This window comes from Castor canadensis, chromosome 5, assembly GCF_047511655.1.
Source record: "Castor canadensis chromosome 5, mCasCan1.hap1v2, whole genome shotgun sequence".
NCBI lineage: Eukaryota > Metazoa > Chordata > Mammalia > Rodentia > Castoridae > Castor > Castor canadensis.
Genome location: NC_133390.1, coordinates 156251890 through 156274531, shown reverse-complemented (window position 1 = coordinate 156274531; position 22642 = coordinate 156251890). Strand labels below are relative to the sequence as shown.

The 22642-nt window shown below is 48.2% G+C and overlaps 2 protein-coding genes across 12 annotated transcripts in view; one reads left to right on the top strand and one right to left on the bottom strand.

The window, feature by feature from the left end:
* Positions 1–13126, bottom strand: part of Ttll9 (tubulin tyrosine ligase like 9) — a 46334-nt gene extending 33208 nt beyond the window's left edge. For 3 of the 8 annotated variants that reach the window (XM_074074524.1, XM_074074521.1, XM_074074523.1), the window contains exon 1: positions 6348–6417. In XM_074074524.1, the coding sequence (XP_073930625.1) occupies positions 6348–6362 (15 nt within the window). In that variant the 5' untranslated portion in view covers positions 6363–6417. Of the gene's footprint in view, positions 1–6347; positions 6418–6903; positions 7047–12778; positions 12853–12970 lie in introns of those variants that run through there. The other 5 variants (XM_074074527.1, XM_074074529.1, XM_074074528.1 and 2 more) reach the window with 5 other exon arrangements.
* A 14-nt stretch (positions 13127–13140) lies between these two features.
* Dusp15 (dual specificity phosphatase 15) lies at positions 13141–22239 on the top strand. Of its 4 annotated transcripts, XM_074074533.1 has the most exons (8): positions 13164–13411; positions 14146–14179; positions 15935–16017; positions 18020–18061; positions 18991–19065; positions 19333–19394; positions 20514–20685; positions 21688–22239. In XM_074074533.1, the coding sequence occupies exons 1-8, from the start codon at positions 13391–13393 to the stop codon at positions 21958–21960; spliced, it is 762 nt and encodes a 253-aa protein (XP_073930634.1). In that variant the 5' UTR covers positions 13164–13390; the 3' UTR covers positions 21961–22239. The 4 variants fall into 4 exon arrangements, with proteins under 4 accessions (XP_073930631.1, XP_073930634.1, XP_073930632.1 ...); XM_074074530.1 differs by lacking the exon at positions 19333–19394 and having other exon boundaries at positions 13141–13411; positions 18020–18069; positions 21688–22232; XM_074074531.1 differs by lacking the exons at positions 13164–13411; positions 14146–14179 and having other exon boundaries at positions 18020–18069; positions 21688–22234.
* The last annotated feature ends 403 nt before the right edge of the window (positions 22240–22642 follow it).

The window sequence follows — 22642 nt, the reverse complement described above, 5'->3', positions numbered from 1 at the left end:
GTAGTTTACTTGCTTGAGCTTGGAGGACCCTGTTTACTTACTAGCTGCCAGCTGAGACTACTCAGTCCCTAAAGGCTACCTGCAATTCTTTGGAATGTGTCCCCCACAGGCAGTTTACAATGTGGATGTCTGTTTTCCCCTAGGCCACCTGGCCTGACTTCCAACCCACCCCCTCCAAGTAGGCTATGATGGCACCTTGTACAACATAGTGTATCTTGGTAGTAACCATACCATCAAATTCACAGGTTACACACACACACAAGGGGCGGGAGTTATACATCGCATGTATACCAGGGGGTGGGAATCTTGGGGGCATGTTAGAATTCTGCCTACCGCCCCATCCTACCCCTCACAGGGCTGTGGAGGGGGTTGAGGGACACTGCTTTATAAAACCCACAGAAGTTAACCCCCAAAAAAGGAAGTGACATTGTATTCCATTATTCCATCTGAGCCCTTCCAACTCATCCAGCACTTATCAAGCCATCCCAATCTTTTAAAAATTCTATCTTTAATCCTATCCCTGCTTTCAGTTCCATTTTTCTCAACTTCTTCAGTTGCTCCAGAGTTTCTGACTGCAAACCTTTCCCTTTCCTGACTTGCTTTGGCACATTTGTCAAATTCAATCAACAGTGTGTATTACTAGACTAATTTTTTTCTATTTTATTTCATTTACTTACTTGTCTATCCTTCTGTCACTATCACATTGTCTTAATTACTGTAGCTTTCTAGGAAATTTAGAAATCAGGTAGTGTAAGTCCTTCACATTCTTTTTTTTTCAATGTTATCTTTTCAACTACAAGTCCTCTGCACTTCAATATAAATTTTGTTTATTTCTGGTGCAGGGGATTGAACGCAGGGCTTATGCGTGCTGAGCACCTATTTTAACTGAGCTAGATCCCCAGTCCTATCAATACAAGTTTTAGAATCAGCTTGTCAATTTCTACTAAAAGGCATGTTGGAATTTTTATTGGGATTATCCTGATCACAGATCATTCATGGGAAGAAGTGATATCCTAAAGTACTGAGTCTTCCAGTCCATGAACATGGTCTACCTGTCCATTAAGTGTTCTTTAATTTTCTTCCCAATGTGTTCTCATTTTCAATACAGAAGTCTTACATGTTTTAAATTAATTTTATTCATAGGCATTTGATATTGTGATGCTATTGTAAATATTTTTAAATTATCTGATGATAGTTAACTTGTGACTAGCTTAATGATGCCACCCCAAAGACATACATATTCTAACCCCTAGAACCTGTATGTTATGTTACATGGTTGCTCACACCTGCAATCCCAGCTACTTGGAAAGTGGAGATCAACAGGATTGTGGTTTGAGGCCAGCCAAAAAGGTTATTGAGACCTCATTTCAACCAACAAAATGGGTATGGTGGTACGCACTGTAACCCCAGCTACAAGGGGTTACAGAGACCAAGTAGGTAGGAGGATTTTGGTTTTAGGCTAGCTCCAGGCAAAACCTTGAGACCCTATCTGAAAAATACGTAAAAGCAAAAAGGGCTGGAGTCATGGCTAAAGTAATTGAGCGTCTGCCTAGCAAGTGCTGAGTTTAACACACACACTCTTACCAGAAGAAAATGTTACATTATAAGACAAGGGGAAATTAAGGCTTGCAGATGGAATTAAGCTTGCTAATCAAGTGACCTTAAAATAGATTACTGTGGCTAATCTGAGTGGGCCTGATGTAACCATAAAGGTCCTTAAATGTGCACCAAAGAAACTTGAAGAAAAAAAATTGTGCACCAAAGAGGCAGAAGAATCAGTGTCAGAGTGACTGACATAACGTGAGAAAGACTGGCTTGGACAGTGAAAGGGGATGTGAGCCAAGGTATAGGCCCAGCCTTTAAAAACTGGAAAAGGCAAAAATGGATTCTTTCCTAGAGCCTGTAGATGTGCATGCCACCTTGCTAACACCTTGATTTTAGATTTTAGACCTGATTCAAACTCAGGAGTTAAAAAAAAATAACTTTGTGTGTGGCTTTTTTTTTTTTTTTTTGCGGTACTGGGTTTTGAACTCAATGCCTTCACCTTGAGCCATTCCACCAACCCTTTTTGTGGTGCGTATTTTCAAGATAGGGTCTCTTGAACTATTTGCCCAGGCTGGCTTTGAATCATGGTCCTCCTGATCTCTGCCTCCAGAGTAGCTAGGATTATAGGCAGGAGCCACTGGTGCCTGGCCATTTTGTGTGGCTTTAAACCACTAAATTGGTGGTCATTTGTTATAGCAGACATTGGAAATTAATTCACATACAGAAACATAACTGATTTGTATATATTGACCTGGTTTTCAATGCCCTAGGTAAACAATTAATTGTGCTAGTTTGCAGAAACCTTTGGATTTATCATGAACAGGTGTTTTATTTTCTCTTTCTTTTCTTTTTTTTTTTCTTTTCTTTTTTTGGCAGTACTGAGATTTGAACTCAGTACTCACACTTGCTAGGCAGGTGCTCTACCACTTGAGCCACTCCTCCAGCCCTCATTTTCTGTTTCTTTACCCACTTAAAATATCTTTGCTGAGCCTGCTCACGCCTGTAATTCTAGCTATTTGGGAAGTTTGAGATCAGAAAAATTGCTGTTCAAGGCCAGACCAGACAAATAGTTCATGAGACTCCATCTCCAAAACAACCACAGCAAAATGGACTGGAGGTGTGGCTAAAGTGGTAGAGCGCCTGCTTTGTAAGTGCAAAGCCCTGAGTTTAAGCCCCAGTCCCACCGAAATAATAAATAAATATCTTTTCTGGGGTAGGTATGTGGCTTTAGTGGTAGACCATTTGGGTCCTGAGTTCAATTCCTAGCACAGCAAAAATCAATCGTGAAATATCTTTTCTGATGCAATTATGCAATTGTCATGTAATTCATTACAAACATCTTTTATTGTATAATTAATACAAAATTCATTATGGAGGCCACAATTATGGTTTTTCAGAGATCTTTAACATTTACTCCTGCCTGACACCATGCACACTACTATCTTGGCTAATATTTCTCAGACTAGCCTGAGGACCCATCCCAGATTAAGAGTTCTGGGAAGATTTTTTGGTTTTGTGTGTTTTAAAAAATATTTAGTGATAGCTGGGTGCCAGTGGCTCACACCTGTAATCCTAGCTACCTGGGAGGCTGAGATAGGGAGGATCATGGATCAAGGCCAGCCCTGGCAAATAATTCATGAGATTCCATTTTCCGAAAAAAAAAAAAAAAAAAGAACAAAAAGCATTGGGAGGTGTGGCTCAAGTGGTAGAGTGCCTGCCTTGCAAGCATGAAGCCTTGAGTTCAAACTCCAGTCCCACCAAAAAAAAAAATTAGTGGTCTATCACAAAAGATATTACAAAGTACACAAATGACAGATGGACAGCTACCAGGAAGAGATGTACAGGGCAAGACATGTGGGAAGGGTGCAGAGCTCTCCAGGTGCACCATCCTTCTAACCCTTGTGTTCAGCAACTGAAAGCTCCACAGAAGAGACGGTTTCTCTACCTGGAACCCCAGCAGAGGTGACCAGCCTCTTAGGGGTCTCCCATTGCTCAAGGATAAATTTATTCTAGTTAACACCTTTGCTGAGGTGGGCGGGGGGGGGGGGGTGGGAGGCACTCTGAAGGGTGCAGCTTCAGGGAGAGCCCTCAATTCCAGTTCTCTGCACAGTGGGCTGTTTGTGATGTGAGCAACCTCCTCCCCAAGGGACGTAAAGAAAGAGTGAGTGACACAGCCAGTTTTTACTTTTCCTTTTTATAGTCCTTCCAGATCTCTCTTCTACTACCAACCACCCCACTCCCCGCCACACACAAGCTCAGCTATACATTTCCAAAGATATTTGTTATATTTTAAGCCATATTTAAGTGAGTCTTTTCAAGAAATGTCATCTGAGATAGAAGTCCTACTACTGTCTTGATGTGAAAAAGATCCTAGGGATTTGAATATTTCCCCAAATCACTAAAATAGTGCACTTAGAAAAGACAAGTTTACAAAACTTATAGAAAAAAATAACTCAGAGATGGCTCAGTTGCTCTCATGGGCTACAAACAGAGAACTCTATTACAGTTCTCATTTTGTTTCTTCCAAATGGAAAGAGGGCATGAATGGCACCAGTTGGTGTTGAGTCAGAAAGAGCATTTGCTTGTGTCACAGCCTGCTTCCTTCACGTCTGGCTGCATGCCCCAAGCTCTGCTTCAAGCTCCCTGGTACTATCTGCCAGGTGGGGACATTCGTACTGGATGCTGTTTGCCACACCAGCTTACATATTATGATCAGCTCACCGGAGGCCAGCTTTACTGCCCACCTGGTTCCCTCAGTCCCAGCTTCCTTCCTGTCTGATCCAACTCCCGGCACACCTCAGAGCTGAGGCCTCAGGGACTATAACCCTGAAGAGGTAAGATGACAGGTTGGAACACATGGCTTTCTGACCTCTGGCCTTCTCTGGGCATATTTTTGTGAGGGTACAAACAGTATACCATGGCACGCTCTTTTAATAAGTTTATATTCCCATTTCCCTGGGTCATTTGAAAGAAACTACAAAGTCCCACATCAATATATAGGTGACAGCAGTAACAACAAAATACATAATGTCACAAAGAAGCAGTCTGTTATTGTTTTTCTGTCATCTACACTCTGGTGTTCACAGTATAGACTGCTAGGCATCTGTACTGGTGCATCCTCCAGCTACATTACTTCTTGCAAAGGAAGAGGGCAGGTTGATCTGGAAAGGGACTAGTGTAGGAGATGTTTATTTTGTTTTTATAATACTCTAAGGGCTGGATATGTGGCTCAGTGGTAGAACACTTGCCTAACAATCACAAAGCCCTGACTTCTGAGTTCAGACTCCAATAATGCCAAATAATGATGATAAAATACTTTAAAAAGATGAGATGTTGAGCTGGTGGAGTTGCTCAAGTAGTAGAGTGCTTGCCTAGCAAGCATACAGCCCTGAGTTCAAACCCAAGTACGCCAAAAGAAAAAAGTGAAATGTGTTCCAATCTGTATTTAAAGAGCATTATTATTTTTAAGATAAGAACTGGATCATGATTAGTATAATGGTAGTTGAGGCGGAGAGAAAAATGAATTTATATAGCTTCAGAAAGTTAGAGGAGGCTTTATTAGATGTGGGAGGTAAAGATGGAGTCCAACTAGAGCCCCAGTGAGGCACCAATGGCTCACACCTGTAATCCCAGCTACTCCAGAGGCAGAAACCAAGACTGTGGTTCAAAGCCAGCCTGGGCAAATAGTTCTTAAGACTCTATCTCGAAAATACCCAACACACAAAAAAAAGGGCTGGCAGAGTGGTTTAAGTGGTAGAGTACCTGCCTAGCATGTGTGCAGCCCTGAGTTCAAACCCCAGTGCTGCTGAAAAAAAAAAAAAAAAAAAACCAGGACCCCAGTTTTTTGGCTTGGGCAAGCAGTAGGTAATTCAACAGTGAACAACTGGCATCAGCTCTGTGCTGGACACTCGGGATACAGGGAACTCATACTAGATCCCAGAATCTAGCAGGGAAGAGCGACATTAGCATTCATAGAAATAATGATCCTGGTAAAAAGGGGAAGTTTGAAGAAGATAAGCAGAGGGAATTAAAGAAATGGAGTGCGACTCTCCATTGACTGGGATAGGAGATATGAAGCAGGTTGGGGAGGAGGAGCTGGATTTTAGAGTAATTCATTTTTCTTCTTTAGATCTCATTTCCCTACTCTCAAAAGGCGGGAGTTAGCTGGGCTCAGGTGGTTTATGCTTGTAATCCTAGCTACTTCAGAGGCTATCAGCAGCCAGCCGGGGGAAAACAGTTGTCGAGACCACCCCCCCATATCCAAAATAATCACAGCAAAAGAGACTAGAGGTGTGGTTCAAGCAGTGAAGCACCTGCTTTGCAAACATGAAACCCTAATTCAAACCCCAGTCACACCAAAAGGGGGGGAGGGGCACACGGGCAGGGACTTGTTTGATTTACCTGTGTCCCTTGCCCAACACCGGGCTTGGAAAAAGCACTAGAGTTTTTGTGGGGGATGAATGGGTGGGTGGATGGACAGGCGAGCAACGGGATGAACAAGATTCCCCAGGTCAGAAAATCTGGGATTCTGAGCCTCGCCCGGAGTCACAAAAACCTCCAAGTTTGGACTCCTGAACTCCCAGACTTTCCCGCCAGCAGGCCAGGCTTGCGGAGCATGCGCGGCAGCTCGGGCAGCGCGCGGTATGCCGGAACTTGTAGTCTTTCCTCTGGGTTCGGCGTTTCCCGCTCCTTCTACCGGGGATCCTTCGCGGGGACATCCATACCCCAGCTCTGAATCCCTCTGCGGCTCCCCCACTACTCTCTAAGGGTTATGAAAGCATCTGGATCGGAATCACTCCTACCTTCGGTCGCGACATGACACGATTCCCCAAAGCCCAGCCCAAACCGCAACTTCGTCCCGCGCGAACCTGTGCGTCTCGTTGCCAAGGCAACGAACGGGGGGCGGTTCCCGGACCCGCCTCTCTGAGTGGTTGGGCCAAAGGCACGCCTCTCGGCTAAGTACGCAGGCTGTTGGAATCGCAACTGCCAGGGTCTCTCCGCTTTCTCAACCTTCCTCTCCCAGCCTCGCTTTCCCGACCCCCTGGGGCACACCTGGCCAAGGGTGGCTGCCTGCCGCGGGCACTTGCCGTCTCCAGCTGCACTTCCCTTGATCTAAAAATGCTGCATCTGAAAATGGTCACCTTTTATTAAATAAAAAGCACTAGATTTTCTTACTCAAAGAAGGCCCCTAAGTCACTTGGTCGGTTGGTAATGTGGCCAGTCCAGTCACCTATGCTCTCTCCCAGGCAGTCCCTCCCTCCCCACCCCTCACCCCTCTCATGCCTCCAGAGTAGGTTTGTATCACCAAGCCCCTCTGGCTTTCTGATTCTTAAGCACCAATTGCATGCCAGTACTCACCTCAAACACCTGCAGCAGCTTCCTGATTAATCTTCTAGTGGACCCTTGCTCAACCCATCCCAACCATTAAAATAAGGACGATGGAGATGTGGCTCAAATGGTAGAGCACTTGACCAGCAAGAGCAAAGCCTGGAGTTCAAATCCTGGTACCACAAAAAAAAAAAAAAAAAAAAAAAAAGGACCAAATGGAACTCTTTACTTTGACCAGCAAGGCTCTGGCTGGAGTGGTGCCCAACTCCACTTCATCAACTTCATCTGCCTTATTTTTACTGCTTTCACCCTTTTTTCCCACCCCCGAACTTATAAATACACACTTATCTGTTAACCTTGAGGTTTCCTTTACTGTGGGCTCTTTTGCCCCCTTTGCCTAGATCTCAGCTTGCATTTTATCTCAGGAATACCTTCTCTGACTCTGGGCAGATTCATTTAAATCCTCAGACTCTCCCTCCACAAGTGAGTTTTCATCATATTTGACACTGTGTTCCCAGGGCTTAGCACAATGTTTGGCACCTGACAGACAGCCAATACTATCTAGCGAATGAGTAAGTAATTCGACACACTAATTAAATGGATAATTACAAACCATGAAACAAAAATACAGGAAGCCCTAAATAGATGTCTGAAAGAATTGAAAACAGGTAGTCCAACATGTATACACATAGGGCACTGGAAGCTCATGCCTGTAACCTTAGCTACTAAGGAAGCTGAGATCAAGAGGGTCATGGTTCAAGGCCAGCCTGGGCAAATAGTTCCTCAGACCCTCCCCCATATCTCCAAAAATAACCGATCAAAGTGGACTGGAGGTGTGGTCAAGTGGTAAAGTACCTGCTTTACAAGCACAAAGCCCTGAGTTCAAAACCCAGTCTTACCTCCCCCCCAAAAAAAGATGATTTGAAATATATCAGTTTACAAAAACAAGAGCATACCAATGTCTTTTTGAGGCCTAGTGTTAGTGAGGCATGAGAACAGGAAGGAGCTTTTACCTGCTATTGATAGACTCACGCTTTAGAAGGCAACTGGGCAGTATCTCCTAAATTTAAAAATGTGTACACCAAACAACCCAGCATTCATTACTGGACATTTACCCTAGAGACCCACAGCTGCACAGCCCCATGAAGTGTCTTCGTCTTGTAGCCACTGTGCAAGGTGACAACCTTCCCTAACGAATTCTTTGCACTTGTCCATAGGTTACATATATGAGGATGTCCTTTGCAACATTCTTTATAACAGTAGAAAATGCTAGAAAACAATCTAAATATCCACTAGTAAGATGATGGATCTGATGGGATAAATTCTAATAATGAGATATTATACAGTGATAAAAGTTGTCCAGATCTTTATCAACATGGAAATATCCCCCCAATTCATTGTTGAGTGAATAAAAGGAAGGTGTTGCATGACAAAAAAAAATTTGTAAAGGTTGCAATTTGTGTTCATTGTAAACACACATGAAAGTATGTTCTCTATTCTTATGGGTATATATAGGCATTGAAAATTTTAAAAACATGGTCTCGAAAGAGACACATCAAGTTCATGAGCATTGTTGCCTCTGGAAAGAGTGAAGGAATTGGTGACAGGAAAGGGGACTTCAACCACTTATTTGGAATGTTTTATTTTATACTAAAAAAAAAACACAGTTGAAGCAAAAAGTAGGCATATCCTTACCTGGATTTAAGATTTTTTTCCCCAAATGAAAAGTACACAAGTCACAGAAACAACATAACAGAAGCAGGTTAGATAGTGTGGGAAAGCATCAAATTGGCATCCAACAAGTCTAATTGGTGTCAGTCAAGATTTCCAGGAGGAAATGAGAGCTAGCCTGGTAAAGGGAACAGAAGGGCTTTGCAGGCAGAGAGAATGGTATGGGCGAGGTCAGAGACAGCATGAAGCACATTTGAGGAAGTGGCCAGGAAAGAGTGCCAAGGAGGGCAGAGATGAGGCTGAAGAACCTGTGCATTTGTGTTTTCTATACAGATGTGGAAACAAGGCCCTAATGAGGGGAGCAGAACCCAGGCTCCTTAACCCTGTCAATTGCTCCATGACAGCAATGAGGACAATGATGAGGCACTGTGTGCCCATACAGAGTGCCTTAAATATGTCCTCTGGCTTACCCACACTATTAACCTTTTCTTCTCCCCTTTTATAGATGATGAAACTGAGACCAAGAGAAGTTAAGCAACATGCTGAAGGTCACCATAGCCCTCGCCAGATCCCACAAGGCTATGATAAGCAGGCTTCCTAAGGGCATTGGTGAGAGAACATGGTATGTCACAGTTCTGGAGGTCAGAAGTCTGCAGTGGGTCTCTCTGGGCTAAAATGAAGGTGTCAGCAGGGCTGAGTTTCTTCTGAAAGCGAATCTGTTGCCTTGCATTTTCTACCTGTAACTCCTGAAGTCTCTTATTCCTGAAATGAGCTACCTCCTCCCAGGGGAAATGAAGAATCAGAATCACTTAGAGACGAGTCTGGATTTTGTTTCTTTTTTTTTTTTTTTTTTTTTTTTTTTGTCTTTGGGGATCTTGCTTCTACCACCAGCCTCCACACACAATCTCAGCTATCCATTTCCAAAGATATTTGTTATATTTTATTGTGTGTTAAAAGTCTTCTAAAGAAATCACATCTGCCATTGTGCCTGAGATAGATGCTCTATTACCATCTTTCTTTCTTTCTTTTTTTTTTTTCGGCAGTTACTGGGGTTTGAACTCAGGACTTTACACTTGTTAGGCAGACACTGTACCACTTGAGACACACCCTTGGCCCTTTTGTTTTACTTATTTCTTAGTTATTTTTCAGACAGCGTCTCGAGTTTTTGCCCAGGGCTGGCCTCTGACCTCTATCCTCCAACCTACAGGCCTCCAGAGTAGCTGGATCACAGGCTTGAAACATCATTCCTAGCTTGTTTCTTGAGATGGGTCTCAATAACTTTTTGCCCAGGACGGCTTTGAACCATGTCCTCTGCCTGAGTAGCTGGGTTTACAGGAGTGAGCCACTGCAGCTGGTGCCCCCTCCCACTTCAACCCCATCCCTCCCATTACCATCTTGATGTGAAAAACAGTTCCGGGATATGAGAACTTCCTTGGCTCATGACACCCTTCCATCTTTAAAACTAAGAATCACACCACTCCCCCCTCTGCTTTTGTCCTTACCTCCCCTCTGATCCTATTGTTCTGCCTCCCTTTTTCATTTGCAAGGACCTTGTGACTATATTGGATCCAACCTGATAACCACAGTGATCTTCCCTTCTCAACGTCAGCTGATTAGCAACTTTAATTCCATCTGCAACCTTAATTTCCCCTCCCATGTTACATAATATAGAGTTCCCCAGTAGTATAGCATGGGCATCTTGAGGGAGCAACTATTTTGAAGGGTTTTAAGCAAGAGAATGACAGGGTGAGACCTGCATTTTAGCATCTTCAGATTATTGGCTTTGTAAGACAGTCACTTCATGATTTATGTAAGAAAAATTGTACTCACAATAACTAACACTTTCTAAGACTAAACAGTACATAGCTATTAAATGCGTTAAGTTTAATAACTACATTTTTTTTTAGGGCTTTTAACCTACATAGTTCTTTCATGCATGTGTTTTGCTTTTTTTTTTTTTCTATTTTTTCCTTTTTTTTTTTTTTTTTTTCCGGTGCTGGGGACCAAACTCAGGGCCTTACACTTGCCAGGCAAGAGCTCTTTCACTGAGCTAAATCCCCAACCCCTCTTTCATGCATGTGGCTTGATCATTCCCCCTAACCTCCAACTGGAGGTACAAAGGGCTGTTAGAATTGCCTCCTCTAAGGATAAGGAAGCAGACCCGGGACACTCACTCACCTGCATAGGCTCACATTGCTGCTAAGGGCAAGACTGAAGTGAGGCTGCTTTATCAGTATTTCTTTATGCCACCCAGAGGCAGGGCATTCTGGGAAGCCCAAGACAATGTCAGTGCATCTTTGGTTCAATTTTTCATGGGTAGCTTGGTGCCCAATAACCCTGTGTTGATTTGGTGACTAACCCTGCTCTCATTTCTGTGGTAGTACAGATAGTGATTTTCAAGGTAGGGAACCTGGAAGCCACCCTGGAATTCCTTCCTTCCCCTCACCTCTATCTGCAAAGCCTGTCCCCTGCCCTGCCTGCATATTCATACATGCTGAGTGCCTCTTCTTCTTTCCAACTTCTTGGTCTACTCTGTCCCAGGGCACTAGCCTCTCTTGCTGCACAGCCGCAGTAGCCTCCTCACAGACCCTCGGAGCTCAAGTGAGGAAGTAAGATGTAAACCAGATGTCATGGCCTCCTGGTTAAAGTTTCCCACTATTTGTCTGTCACATAAAGGAGAAAACAACATTAACCCCAATCATGGTTATAGAGGATCCTGCATGCTCACCCCCCACCCCACTCCACTCTTTAACCGCATCTCTCCCACCTCCCCTTAGCATCCTCCACTCCATTTGCACTGGCTCTTCACAGAGGCCACTGTTCCCACCACAGGGATTTTGCAGGGCTATCTCTTCTGCTGGAAATATTCTCTCCACTCTTCCAACAGCTGGGTCCTCCTTATATGCCAGCTCTCCACTCGAAAGTCATCCATTCAGGGAGGTTCTTTCTGTCCCCCTCCCCCCTCTCTTTCATGGAAAACTGTGACCTTTTGTAAATGCATTATTTGTCTATTATCTTATTTCCTTTCCCTTCTAACCACATACGGCTGTTAAACCTTTGACATATGACTTGTCTGAATGGAGATGGGCTCAAAGTATAAACCTCATGCCAGATTTTTGAAGACTTAATATAATAAAAAGGACATTAAATATATCACTAATACTTTTAAATACTGACTACATGCTGAAACAATAACACCTTGGATATATTGGGGTTAAATAAAAATACTATTAACCATTTGCTTCTACTTGTTTTAATATGACAACTAGAAAAATTTAAACTACATGCATGGCTTGCATCCTGTTCCTCTTGAGAACTATTAGTGGATGAAGATAGGAACTATCTCTTCCTAATGCATAGCTATATCCTTGGTACCTACTGTAGAGTAGGTGCTCAGTAAGTATTTGCTGAATAATTGGGTTTGTGTGAGAACCCTGGCACACAGAGAACTGAAACAGGCAGCCCCATGTACACTTGTGAAGTTAAGCAATGAAGAAAAGTTTTTTTCTTAAATGCAGTCATGTGCCAATGCTACCCTGCAGTCACCTACTGCTATAGATGAAAGGATGGAGGCAATGGCTGGAGGAACAAAGTTGGTTCCACTGCTTCTATTCAGTCCCCGTAAGAGGTGTCTGGTGTCTGGTCTGTTATTTTACATGCTTGGTCCTAGTGGCCAGGAGGGGCTCATCTCCTCATCCTGAGACATACAGATCAGGTCAGTTGGGGCCTTGTGGGGATTTCCCCAGCATCACCCAGCAAGTAAAAGGTGAACAGGGCCTTTAATCTTGGTCTTGCCTCTAAAGACAGTCTGTTGTAGTTTCCTAACACAGGACCCAGGTGACTGAAACCCTTTTACACTTTCGTTTACACAAATTTACCTCTGATTTCTTGGGGCCACTACTAGCAGAGCTTATTTACATGGCACCATTCTTATAGGGGCAAGAGTGGATGGAAGGGAGGAATGGCGGGATGGATAGATATGAGATGAGTGGATGGATGAATGGATGCGAGAATAGATGGATGGATGGGAGGATGGATTCATGGATGGGTGGGATGGGATAGGATAGATGGATGGGAGATAATGTATAGATGGATGGATAGAATGGATGAGTATACAGAGGGTGAATGAATGAATACGAGAGTGGGAGCCTGGACGGCTGGATGAGTGGAAGAGGAAGGAGGCTGGCTGATAGACTGGCTGCATGGATGGGGGGATGTAATGGAGGGACTTTACCCGTTTTTCTTGTCGCGAACAGAAACTGAAGAGCAGAGAGCCCTTAGTGATCCAAGTCCAACTCCATCACGTTTCTGTAGAAAAGCAGGCAGCGAGAAACAATGCTTTCCCTGGGGCCCCAGAAAGGTCTAGGCAGAGCCGGAACCCAAATCTGAGGGTCTGGACCCCACCTGGGGGCTCTTTACTACGTACCCCCCTCCTCCCGCGCCTGACAGTGCCAGGTGGGGGGAGCGCCCCGCCCCCACCTCCGGAGGTGGCGTCCCACGCGGCCTCAACAAGCTGCCGTTGTCCCGCGGGCCGTGGGCCCAGCACACTGGGGCTTTGTCCAGCCCCCCGCCACGACCCACGGGGGAGGGGGACCCCACATGACCAAGGGGGTAGGAGGAGCCTGCGGCGGTGGCGGCTGCGGCGGCTCCATCATTTTCCTCCCGGGTCGGGGGTCGGCTGGCGTTGGCCGCGGCGGCTGGGCAGTGCCGGGCAGAGCCGCAGGCGTCAGGCACCAGGGTCCCTGCCCGGCTGCAGGCGCCCGGCCTGGGCCATCAGGGCGGCAGTGACCCGAGCGTTTTCCGGGCGGCGAGCTGGGGGTGCGCCCGGCCCCCCGCCCCCGGGATCATGGGGAATGGCATGACCAAGGTAGGGGGGCGGGGACCGCGCAGCCCTCACCTGGCCGCCCGGGTCCCGCGGGCCACGGCCCCGGCCCGACGAGGTCGGTCTGGCCGCCGCTGACCTTCTGGTCCTGTTCTGAGCCGGGGGCATCCATATCTCCGTCTCTCTGCCACTCACAGTCCGCGTCTGTCTGTCTGTCTGTCTCTCCGTCTGCTTTTGCCTATCTGTGTCTGTCCCCTCTGTGTGCTTCTGGCTCTCTTGCCGCGTCTTTTTCTGGCCATCTGTCACTCCCAGAGTCCGTATGTCTGCCAGTGCCTTTCTGGGTCTCTGTGTCTGTCTCCCCACTCTGACTCCTTGAACTCTGGTGCTGTTTCTCTGTCCCTCCTTCGCTGCCTCTGCATGGCCCTCTAACTGTGCCTGCCTTAGTCTACCTCCCTCCTTGCCCCCTCCTCTTTGCTCTCCCCCTAGAATTTGCTGCCCCTCCCTCACTGTCCCTCAGCTTCCTCCTCTTCCCTCTCACCCATCCCCAAACTGGCCTCCCTTGGTCCCTTTGGTGAACTTGCCTGCCTGCTCTCCTGCTTTTCCCCAAGCTTCAGGGCCCTCTCACAGAACCAAAGAAGGGAAATTGCCAAAGAAGGGAAATTGCTCCCCAAGGCCCCCCCACAGGACAGAGAGGAACTGAGGGACACCGCCCCCAGCTACCAGGGGTGGGGGAAGGGGTACAGCCTGTCTCTGCTGACCTCTGCCTGTCCTTTCTCTAGGTACTTCCTGGACTCTACCTTGGAAACTTCATTGGTGAGCACTGCCCACTCTGTCCCAAAGCCATGGCACTCTGCTGGTCCCAGGCCTGTGTCCACCATTCATGTGGGGCCCACGCACCTCAAAGGCTGTCAGGAATGGAGACGGGGGCAGGAAAGCCATGCCAGACTGGGAGAGGAAAGGGCTTATGGGAGATAGGAAGTGCATGGGCAGGGATATCCAGACTTGAAGGGGCAGAACAGGAGTGTAGGGATCTGATGCTGACATCTTTCTCGGGTTCAGTCTTCCATCTGTTTTCCAACAACAGGTCAAAGGGCAGCACCAAGGGCTTGGGGGCTGATCTGAGGACCTGGGCTAGTCTGCTCTGAGTCTCAGCCACCACCTCTGCACAAGGGCCACCAGCCCCTGAAGGCTCTTTCAGCTTGAGGTTCTGGGTCAATGTTTGCTTAAGGGTGCTACTTTCAAGTGGGAAGCTGGGAACTCCCCCTGCCCCAGTCTCCTGTCCTCTAGGAGAGGAAATGGGCTGGACTCTCCTGTAAGCTGAGTTCTGAGCCCAAGAGGAATAGCTAGGTAGCCTGGTGCCAGGGAGTGGCAAGCCTACAAGTTTCTGCCTTCTCCCTTCTCTTATATATCCCTCTATCACCTTTCCTGGGGGCAGGGGCAAAGATGTAAGCCACCCCACCCCAGTGTTCAGGGGTTTCCAGGCTGGTGGTGGGGAGCCAGAGCTAAGCACAGACCTTTGACTGAGTGGTAGAAAATGCGCTGAGGCAAGCTGTCCCAGTACTTGGGGGACCCAAGATGAAAAAGGAAGAGAGAGAGAGCCCAGGTGCTCTACCAGCATATGCCCTGGTCCCTTCCTTCCTGGGAGCTACCTCAGCAGCTCCTACCACGTTGATTTCTGTGAGTATTTGGCCAAATTAGGTTCAGTTCCATGGGGACAGGATGTGTGAAGTTGGCCCCAGGCCCCCAGTGCCCAGCCAATGACTGCTCACAATGAGCACTGAGGGCATGTTTGTGGAGTGAAGACATGGGTATATGGAAAAAGAGCAACTACATGTTATTCACCATGATAATAAAAAAGTTCTGCACATACTGGACATCCAGCTCCTAGACGTGACCACTGATAGCACGGTGAGATTCAGCCCTGGGTCATTTTTCATGTGTCTTAGATACAGATATAGCATTTAAAGCAAAAAAGGAAACCCATTCCATACACTGTTCTGGAAGCTGTGTTTCCCACTTAAAGATATATTGTGGACATCTTTACACATCAGCACATAGAGATCGTTTTAATTGTTACACAGGATTCCAAAGTATAGATATGCCATTTTTTCACCCAGGCCCTGTTGGACATTCAGTTGCTCCTGTCATTTAACTGTTTCTGAGATGAACGCTGTTGAAGAGAACACCAGCCTCCCCGCACAGCCTTCTGTGCGCCAACACTTCTGTACACAGATTCCTAGCAGTAGAATTGCTAGGTGGAAGGATGTGCTGGGGAATGGTGTTTGGGGATGTGCATGGGAATGGAAGAACAGCATGAGCAAGGCTGGGGGCAGGGGGTGGTATGGGCCCAGTCTTGCGGGTGCCCTGAGACAAGACAGAAACCTCAAGGTGTACAGGACCTGTTATGCTCAGAGCCAGAGGTGAGACAGGAGCAGGCAGTCAGCAGAGGGTGGGCCAGGTGAGGTGGGAGAGGTGAGAAGCACCGGATGCTGGCTTTCACTGCACTTGGCAATCAGCAGCAAGTAAGTCACAACTGCGAGCTTGGCTCAAGCATCCTGTTTCTTTCAGATGCCAAAGACCTGGATCAGCTGGGACGGAATAAGATTACACACATCATATCTATCCATGAGTCACCCCAGCCTTTGATGCAGGTACTTGAATCTTCCATCCCAGGGCTGCACAGGTGGGGAGGGGGGCTGCACCCATTTATCATGTACCTACTGTGTGCTAGGTCCGGGGCTGCCTTTTTTTTTTTTTTTTTTTTTTGGTACTGGGGATTGAATTCAGGGACTCAAACATGCTAGACAAACTCTCTACCACTGAGCTATATCCCCAGCCCCAGGGCTGCCTTCTTGACTCATTCCATCTCCTCACTGGATTGTTTTGTATTATCCCTATTTGGCAACTCAAAGAGGTAAATTAACTCACCTAAGGACATGCATCCAAAAAGCTGGCTAGCTAGGATTTTAGTACAGGCCATCTGGCCTGTACTAAAGAGATCTCTCCCCAAACCTTAAAAAGTCTCTAGGTTTCCCATTGCCCAACTAGATGGATGATTCCAAACAGCTGACTCTGTGTCTTGCTGTGAAACTTCAGGCTGTGACTTCACCTCTCTGGGCTTTTGATCCCTCAGCCCTGACTACCTTCAGAGAGCTATTGTGAGATGCAAAGGAACTGCAGGATAGTGAAGATGCACTGGAGGGTTGGTGCTAGTATAAGTGAGTCCTAGGAAAGGGGGTGAGGGTGTCAGGACTTCAAGGAAGAAAGAAGGAAATCCAGACCCCCAGTGTTTATCCCATAAACAGACCCCCTTCTTCCTTACCTGTTAGTCTGTGTCATCCACTGAAGGGTATGAACTGTGGGTGGAAAAAGGCTCAGGAGATCTGAGATCAAAAGCAGATCCTGCCACAGACTGGCTGTGTGACTTTGGGCCAGGGCTTTGCCTTCTCTTGGCCTCAGTGTTTTTCACCTATCAGATTTGATGGTCTCTAAGGGCAGCTTCCAATAATCTATGACTCTCAGTACTAAAGAAGTTTCCAGGCCACTGGAGCCTGATTTTGCTTTTTAGGGCAGCCTGGATTTTAGAGTATGTGGTGCAAATAGATTGCATGGGAGGCTGTCAAGTTATTAGTATGTTTACCAATGACATGACCGCTTACAAAATGAGTCCCCACCCAACAGCCTCCTCACCTGCGTCCCTCCCTCCCATCCATCAGGGAATTCAGCAGTCAGAGTTTGAAAATCTCATGCACACCCAAGGCCAAATGTGAGACAATGTGAAACTGCAAACCTTGCAAACCATGCAGAATTTCACGACCTTGAGGAATGTGAGTTAGACAGAGAAGGGCCAGAGGCTCACACAATGCCATGGACAAATAAGGACCTAGACGTGGTCCCTTAGCCACAGCCAGGGGTGGGCCAGGCAAAGGGCCACCTCGTATTTTTAAGTATGGAAGTACTGCTTTTCCCTGAGAAAGGTAATAAGGTCCTTGGAATGTGGTTAGAGTCATCGTTACAATGTTGTATGGAGGTTAAGCATGAAGCAAAGGATATCATAGCAAGTGTGTTAGACAAAATTACTACTTCTTGATTATTGTAATAACTAGTAATTATCTTCTAGCCGTAATTCATGAAATATAAACTCCCCCCTCCCCACTTTATAATTTTTTTGTGACAGAGTCTCACTGTGTAGCCCTGGCTGGCCTTGAACTCTCAATCCTCCTGCCTTAGCCTCCTGAGTGCTAGAGTTACAGGCATTGGTCACCATGCTTAGCTATTGCTTTTATAATTTTTACTTCTTTTCAAGATAATCAAATCTACTGTGCCCTTTTCACTGTGTAATTTTGTAAGATCCCTGCTTGGGGGAGTGATGTTAAGAAGCCCTTTCCCGGCTATTAGATTAAAGTTTCCTTAGTCCTTATCAAGTTCTCGTGTCCATGTCACCTATGGGTCAAAAAAACACTGTCTGCTCAGAAAGCCCTGAAATCATAGACAAAGCTGAGAGGCCTGCAGAGATAGTGTCTACTCTAGGGAGAAACAGAACAATAACAATGGCCCAGAGAGGCCCAGGAGCTGGGCAGCTCAGGCTAGGGGAAGGAGGTGGTACAGGCAAGTTCCCCACCACCACCACCTGAGTGTGATTTGTATTTGCAGGATATCACCTACCTTCGCATCCCAGTGGCTGATACCCCTGAGGTACTCATGTAAGTCCCCCTGGATGGGCCAACACATGGACAGATAGCTACTTCCTGTGGTGGGGTTGTGGGGGGGGGGTCTGAGGGAGGACAGAGAATGCTCAAGCTAGAAAGCTGTCACAGGGCACTGAACCCAAGTTTGACTCTATCTTAACCGTGCCCTTGCCATATGCCTCTGGCCAAGACTGTCAACCTCCTGAGCCTCAGCCCTCCTCAGCTGTGGAATGGTAGAAAAAGTGCCCTGTCTTTTGGGACCAGATACACCAGCAGATTGAAAGGGCCAGGCTCAGCCTGTTTCTGGCCTTGGAGTTAAGACATCTGGTTCCTGGCCAGGCTTTGCCATTAACTGCTATGTGACCTTGGACTAATCACTTCCCTTCTCTGAGTCTCATTTGTAAAACAGGGATGTGATCACAGTCAAGGAAGCTTGCAAAGATCAGATGACACAGGCTGAGCATCTTGGACAGGGCCTGGTGTGTCACAGGGTCTCAGAAAAACAGTTTTGTTTGGATTATTAGCATAAGTGCCCCTAGCTTGGAACAGACCCAGAGTGAACCCCCGCCCCTTGGGGATCTTCTCCCAGCCCATTGCTGACCATCGTTGTTCTAGATGCTCCAAATGTAGACCCCAGAGGAGTGCACCCCTACACATTTGTTTAAAAGACCAAAATAAAGCCACAGTGAACCAGATCCTTAGGACCCACTGGAAGGGTACCTGCCTAGATGGAGGGGCTGGCCTCTCACTGTCTCCCTGCCACAATCAGAGCCACACACTACCCCTGCCTCCTACAGCATTGCCCTATTCACTGCACATGCGAGCTCATCTGAGGACCCCAGGGCTCTTTGACCCTTTCGATCCTGTAAGTGGGGAGGGGGCAACTCCTAAGAGTCTTGCCCCCAGTACTCCCTATCCTATTGCTTTCTTTTCTAGCAAAAAGCACTTCAAAGAATGTATCAACTTCATCCATTGTTGCCGTGTCAATGGGGGGAACTGCCTTGTGCACTGGTGAGTGCTGGGAGCAGGGACTAGGTGAGGGACTGCCTCTGTCTGAGCACATCCTATGAGGAAGGAGGAAGCCTGCCACAACACTGGAAGTTCACCTTTTACCCCAAGAGGCCGACCAGGGTCTCTGTTCTTGCCAGCTGGCTCCTTGAGATCAGGTCCCTCATCTGTAAAGGGTGGGGGGGAAGAAGGTTGAGCTGAGAGGGCTGTAGAGTGAGAGATGGGGTAAAGACAGCCCATTCATTCTGGCTCCCTTCTCTTCCCCTCCAGGCCTTTGTGGCAGGGGTGGTGGGAACCTCAGGCTGGGAGATGGGACCTCTGAATCGTCTCAGGTACCCCTGCCCATTTGGTGTCGCTCATTCCATAACTTCTCACTGAGCACCTGTCCTGTGCCAGGCTCAGGCTCCCTGGGGCCAGAGAATGGCTCTTTCAAGTCTTGTCTCTCCTCCTTTCCCCATCTCAGCCACACTAACCTCCTCCCCATTCTTCAAATCCACCAGCTGCCCATCTCATGTCTAGAATACTTTTGTCTTTATTTATTTATTTTTACAGTGCTGAGAATCTAACTCAGGGCCTCACACACTCTAGGCAAGTGCTCCACCATTGAGCTACATCCCCAGCCAGTCCTAGGACTTTTCTTTTTTCTTTTTTTTTTTTTGCAGTACTAAGGTTTGAACTCAGGGCCTTGAGCTTGCCAGGCAGGTGCTCTAATACTTGCACCATGTCCCCAGCTCTTTTTTGCTTTTTTCAGATTGGGTCTCACTTTCTGCCCAGGGCCAGCTTCAAACCGAAATCCTCTTGTCTATGGCCTCCCAGCTGGAACCACAGGCACATGTCACCATACCAGGCTTGTTGGTTGAGATGGTGGCCTCAAACCATGACCCTCCCTATCTCCACCTCCCATGTTCACCACCACATCCAGCTCTTGACTAATTCTTACCTACCTTTCAAGGACTCACTTCCTAGGGAAACTCTTACATAACACCCCTCCCACCATCACTAGAGTAATAGTTTTGCTGTGTGGATTTTGTAGCCCCAGACTCAGCTTCAAAGCAGTTATCACCAGCTGAAATTGCTTCTGTAACTTGCATCCATCTCCTTCAATCACATTGTAAGCTCCAGGACACAGAGACCATGTCTGTTTCACTCCTCACTATATTCCCAGTGTTTGAGAAAGAAAAGATGATCAGGAAATGTCTGTTGAATGAATGAATGATGTTTCAGCCAGGCCTTGATATGGGAGAGAGAATACCCAGCAGAGGGTAGGAACCTCACAGACAAAGGCCTGAATCTGGGATGACAGGTCTTAGTTGATTCCTGTAGTTGGAGCTCAGGTGTGGGAAGCTGGGTGTGGGAGGTGAAGTGGAGAGGAGGTGCATGGGGGTGGGTGGGGAAGAGAATGACAGAGGGAATCGAACCCTACCTGAAGCCTGGGGTTGTTGGTGATCCAGCTTTGCAGGCATCTCTCGCAGCACCACCATTGTGACGGCCTATGTGATGACAGTGACCGGGCTAGGCTGGCGGGAAGTGCTGGAAGCCATCAAGGCCACCCGGCCCATCGCCAACCCCAACCCAGGCTTCAGGCAGCAGCTTGAAGAGTTTGGCTGGGGGAATTCCAGGAAGGTAGGGCTGGGCAGGGCTGGGTGGGCCAGGAGGAGACTCTTGCTCCCGTTGGAAAGAATTCAGGCTGTGCTTTACACCTGGCTGGAGATTTTTTCTGGAATCTCAAACTTGTGACCTTGAGCTAATACAGCTCCTGGATGTAGTTGTCTTAACAGGCAGATGTTTTGTTTTTCCTTTTCCCTTTCCTTCCCTCCCTTCCCCTTCCCTTCTTTTCCTTTCATTTTTTAGAGTCAGGGTCTTGCTGTGTAGCCCAGGCTGACCCTGAATTCTGTGATCCTTCTGCCTCAGCCTCCCAAGTGCTGGGATTATAGGTGTGTTCCAACACACCCAGCCTGATTTTTCTTCTTTAACTGACAATTTGGATGTGTTTAGATCAGACCAGTGGGCCCTGCCCCTTGACCAGGTTTTCCCGCACAATGCATTTGAGTGCTTGACCATTCTGGGGAGGCTTGTCGGTGCCCTACTCCAGCCCTGGGTATTTCTGAGGCCAAAGTAGTCCTTTGCCTTACCACTCCTGGGCAGACAGAACACGGAAGTGTCAGGATTTGAAGGAATTGAGGTCACCCTGGGAACTACGGGTGAGAGAGGGAAAGAGGGAAGAGTGAGAAGAGAGGGGAGGAAGCCCAGAGTGCTGGAAGGTTCTTGCCAGGAGGCAGATCTGCAGGGCAGATCTAGAAGAAGCAGACAAGGAAGAGGCCATTGGGTGAGCTGGTGTTGAGCGCTGGAGTGTGGATAGCCGAGAGGCCCGGGGTACGGGGGTGGGGGAGCGTAACACGACCCCCACTTTGCGAGGCTGGAAGATGGAGAGGAGAAGCAGGGGTTCAGGCAAAGAAAAGGGGTGCACAGACGGGGAGGGGAATCCCGTGAGGGTTGGAAACTCCGAGAAGAGAGGCGGAGGATGCTCCATGGGGAGGGGGGGTCAGGGGCCGAACCGGGTGGGGGTCGTGGGGATGGCGGATGGGGGCCGGACCTTGACCCGTGGCCCCGCGCACGCCATCGCAGATCCGCCGGCAGCTGGAGGAGCGCTTCGGTGAGAGCCCGTTCCGCGACGAGGAGGACTTGCGCGCGCTGCTGCCACTGTGCAAGCGCTGCCGCCAGGGCTCGGTGACCTCGGCCGCGTCGTCCGCGTCGCACGCCACCGCCTCGGAGGGGACCCTGCAGCGCCTGGTGCCGCGCGCGCCGCGGGACGCCCACCGGCCGCTGCCGCTGCTGGCGCGGGTCAAGCAGACTTTCTCCTGCCTCCCGCGGTGTCTGTCTCGCAAGGGCAGCAAGTGAGGGGCCCGCCTGGTCTCCCCTCTTCCCACGGGCCACTTCGCGGGCTGGCTGGATCCCCCTGGCCCAGAGGCTGTGGGAGCTCCGCGGCGGCCTCATTCCTGTCCCACAATGTCCCCCTGCTCATCCGCGTTCGCAGTCAGTGTGTACCCCGCCCCCTTTGTGTCTGTGTCCGGGCAGGCCTGCTGCAGCCACCTGGTGCCTTAGTCCTTGGGCTGGGGGGGAGGGGTCCCGGCCTCCGCTGCTAGAGGCGCGGGGGCGGGAAGTGCGGGTAAGTGGATGGGTGGGAGGGGGTGGACGGGCCTAGAGGATATTAAAGAGACACAGAAGTTGCCTGTACCCGTGCCTCCCCGTCATTCCGCGAAGACCAGGCCCGAGCCTGTAGGAGACAGGGACAATAGGGAGTCTGCATCCTTAGAGGTTTGAGGGGCTGAATTCTGGAACCATGCTCTTCTGTGGCACCGCCCCCCATCGCTCCGGGAGCCCTAGTCTCCTGACAAGGCCCCTGAGCCCTCCACCCTCTCGTCTGGATCCCCCTCCTCCCCTCCAATCGCTTCCCCTCACTTTTCACTTAAAAAATCTGGCCAGTGAGGGTACGTGATGCCTCCCTCCCACGTGACCTTTTCTTCCGGATCCATCTTATCCTGGAGGAGGAAACCAAGGCTCAGAGAGGTCAAGCAGCTTG

Coding starts and splice junctions, on each gene's coding strand:
- Dusp15 (XM_074074533.1), top strand. CDS start 13,391: ATGGGGAATGGCATGACCAAG. Junction 19,066..19,332: donor GGGAACTGCCTTGTGCACTG/GTGAGTGCTGGG, acceptor CTTCCCCTCCAG/GCCTTTGTGGCAGGGGTGGT. Junction 20,686..21,687: donor GCTGGGGGAATTCCAGGAAG/GTAGGGCTGGGC, acceptor ACGCCATCGCAG/ATCCGCCGGCAGCTGGAGGA.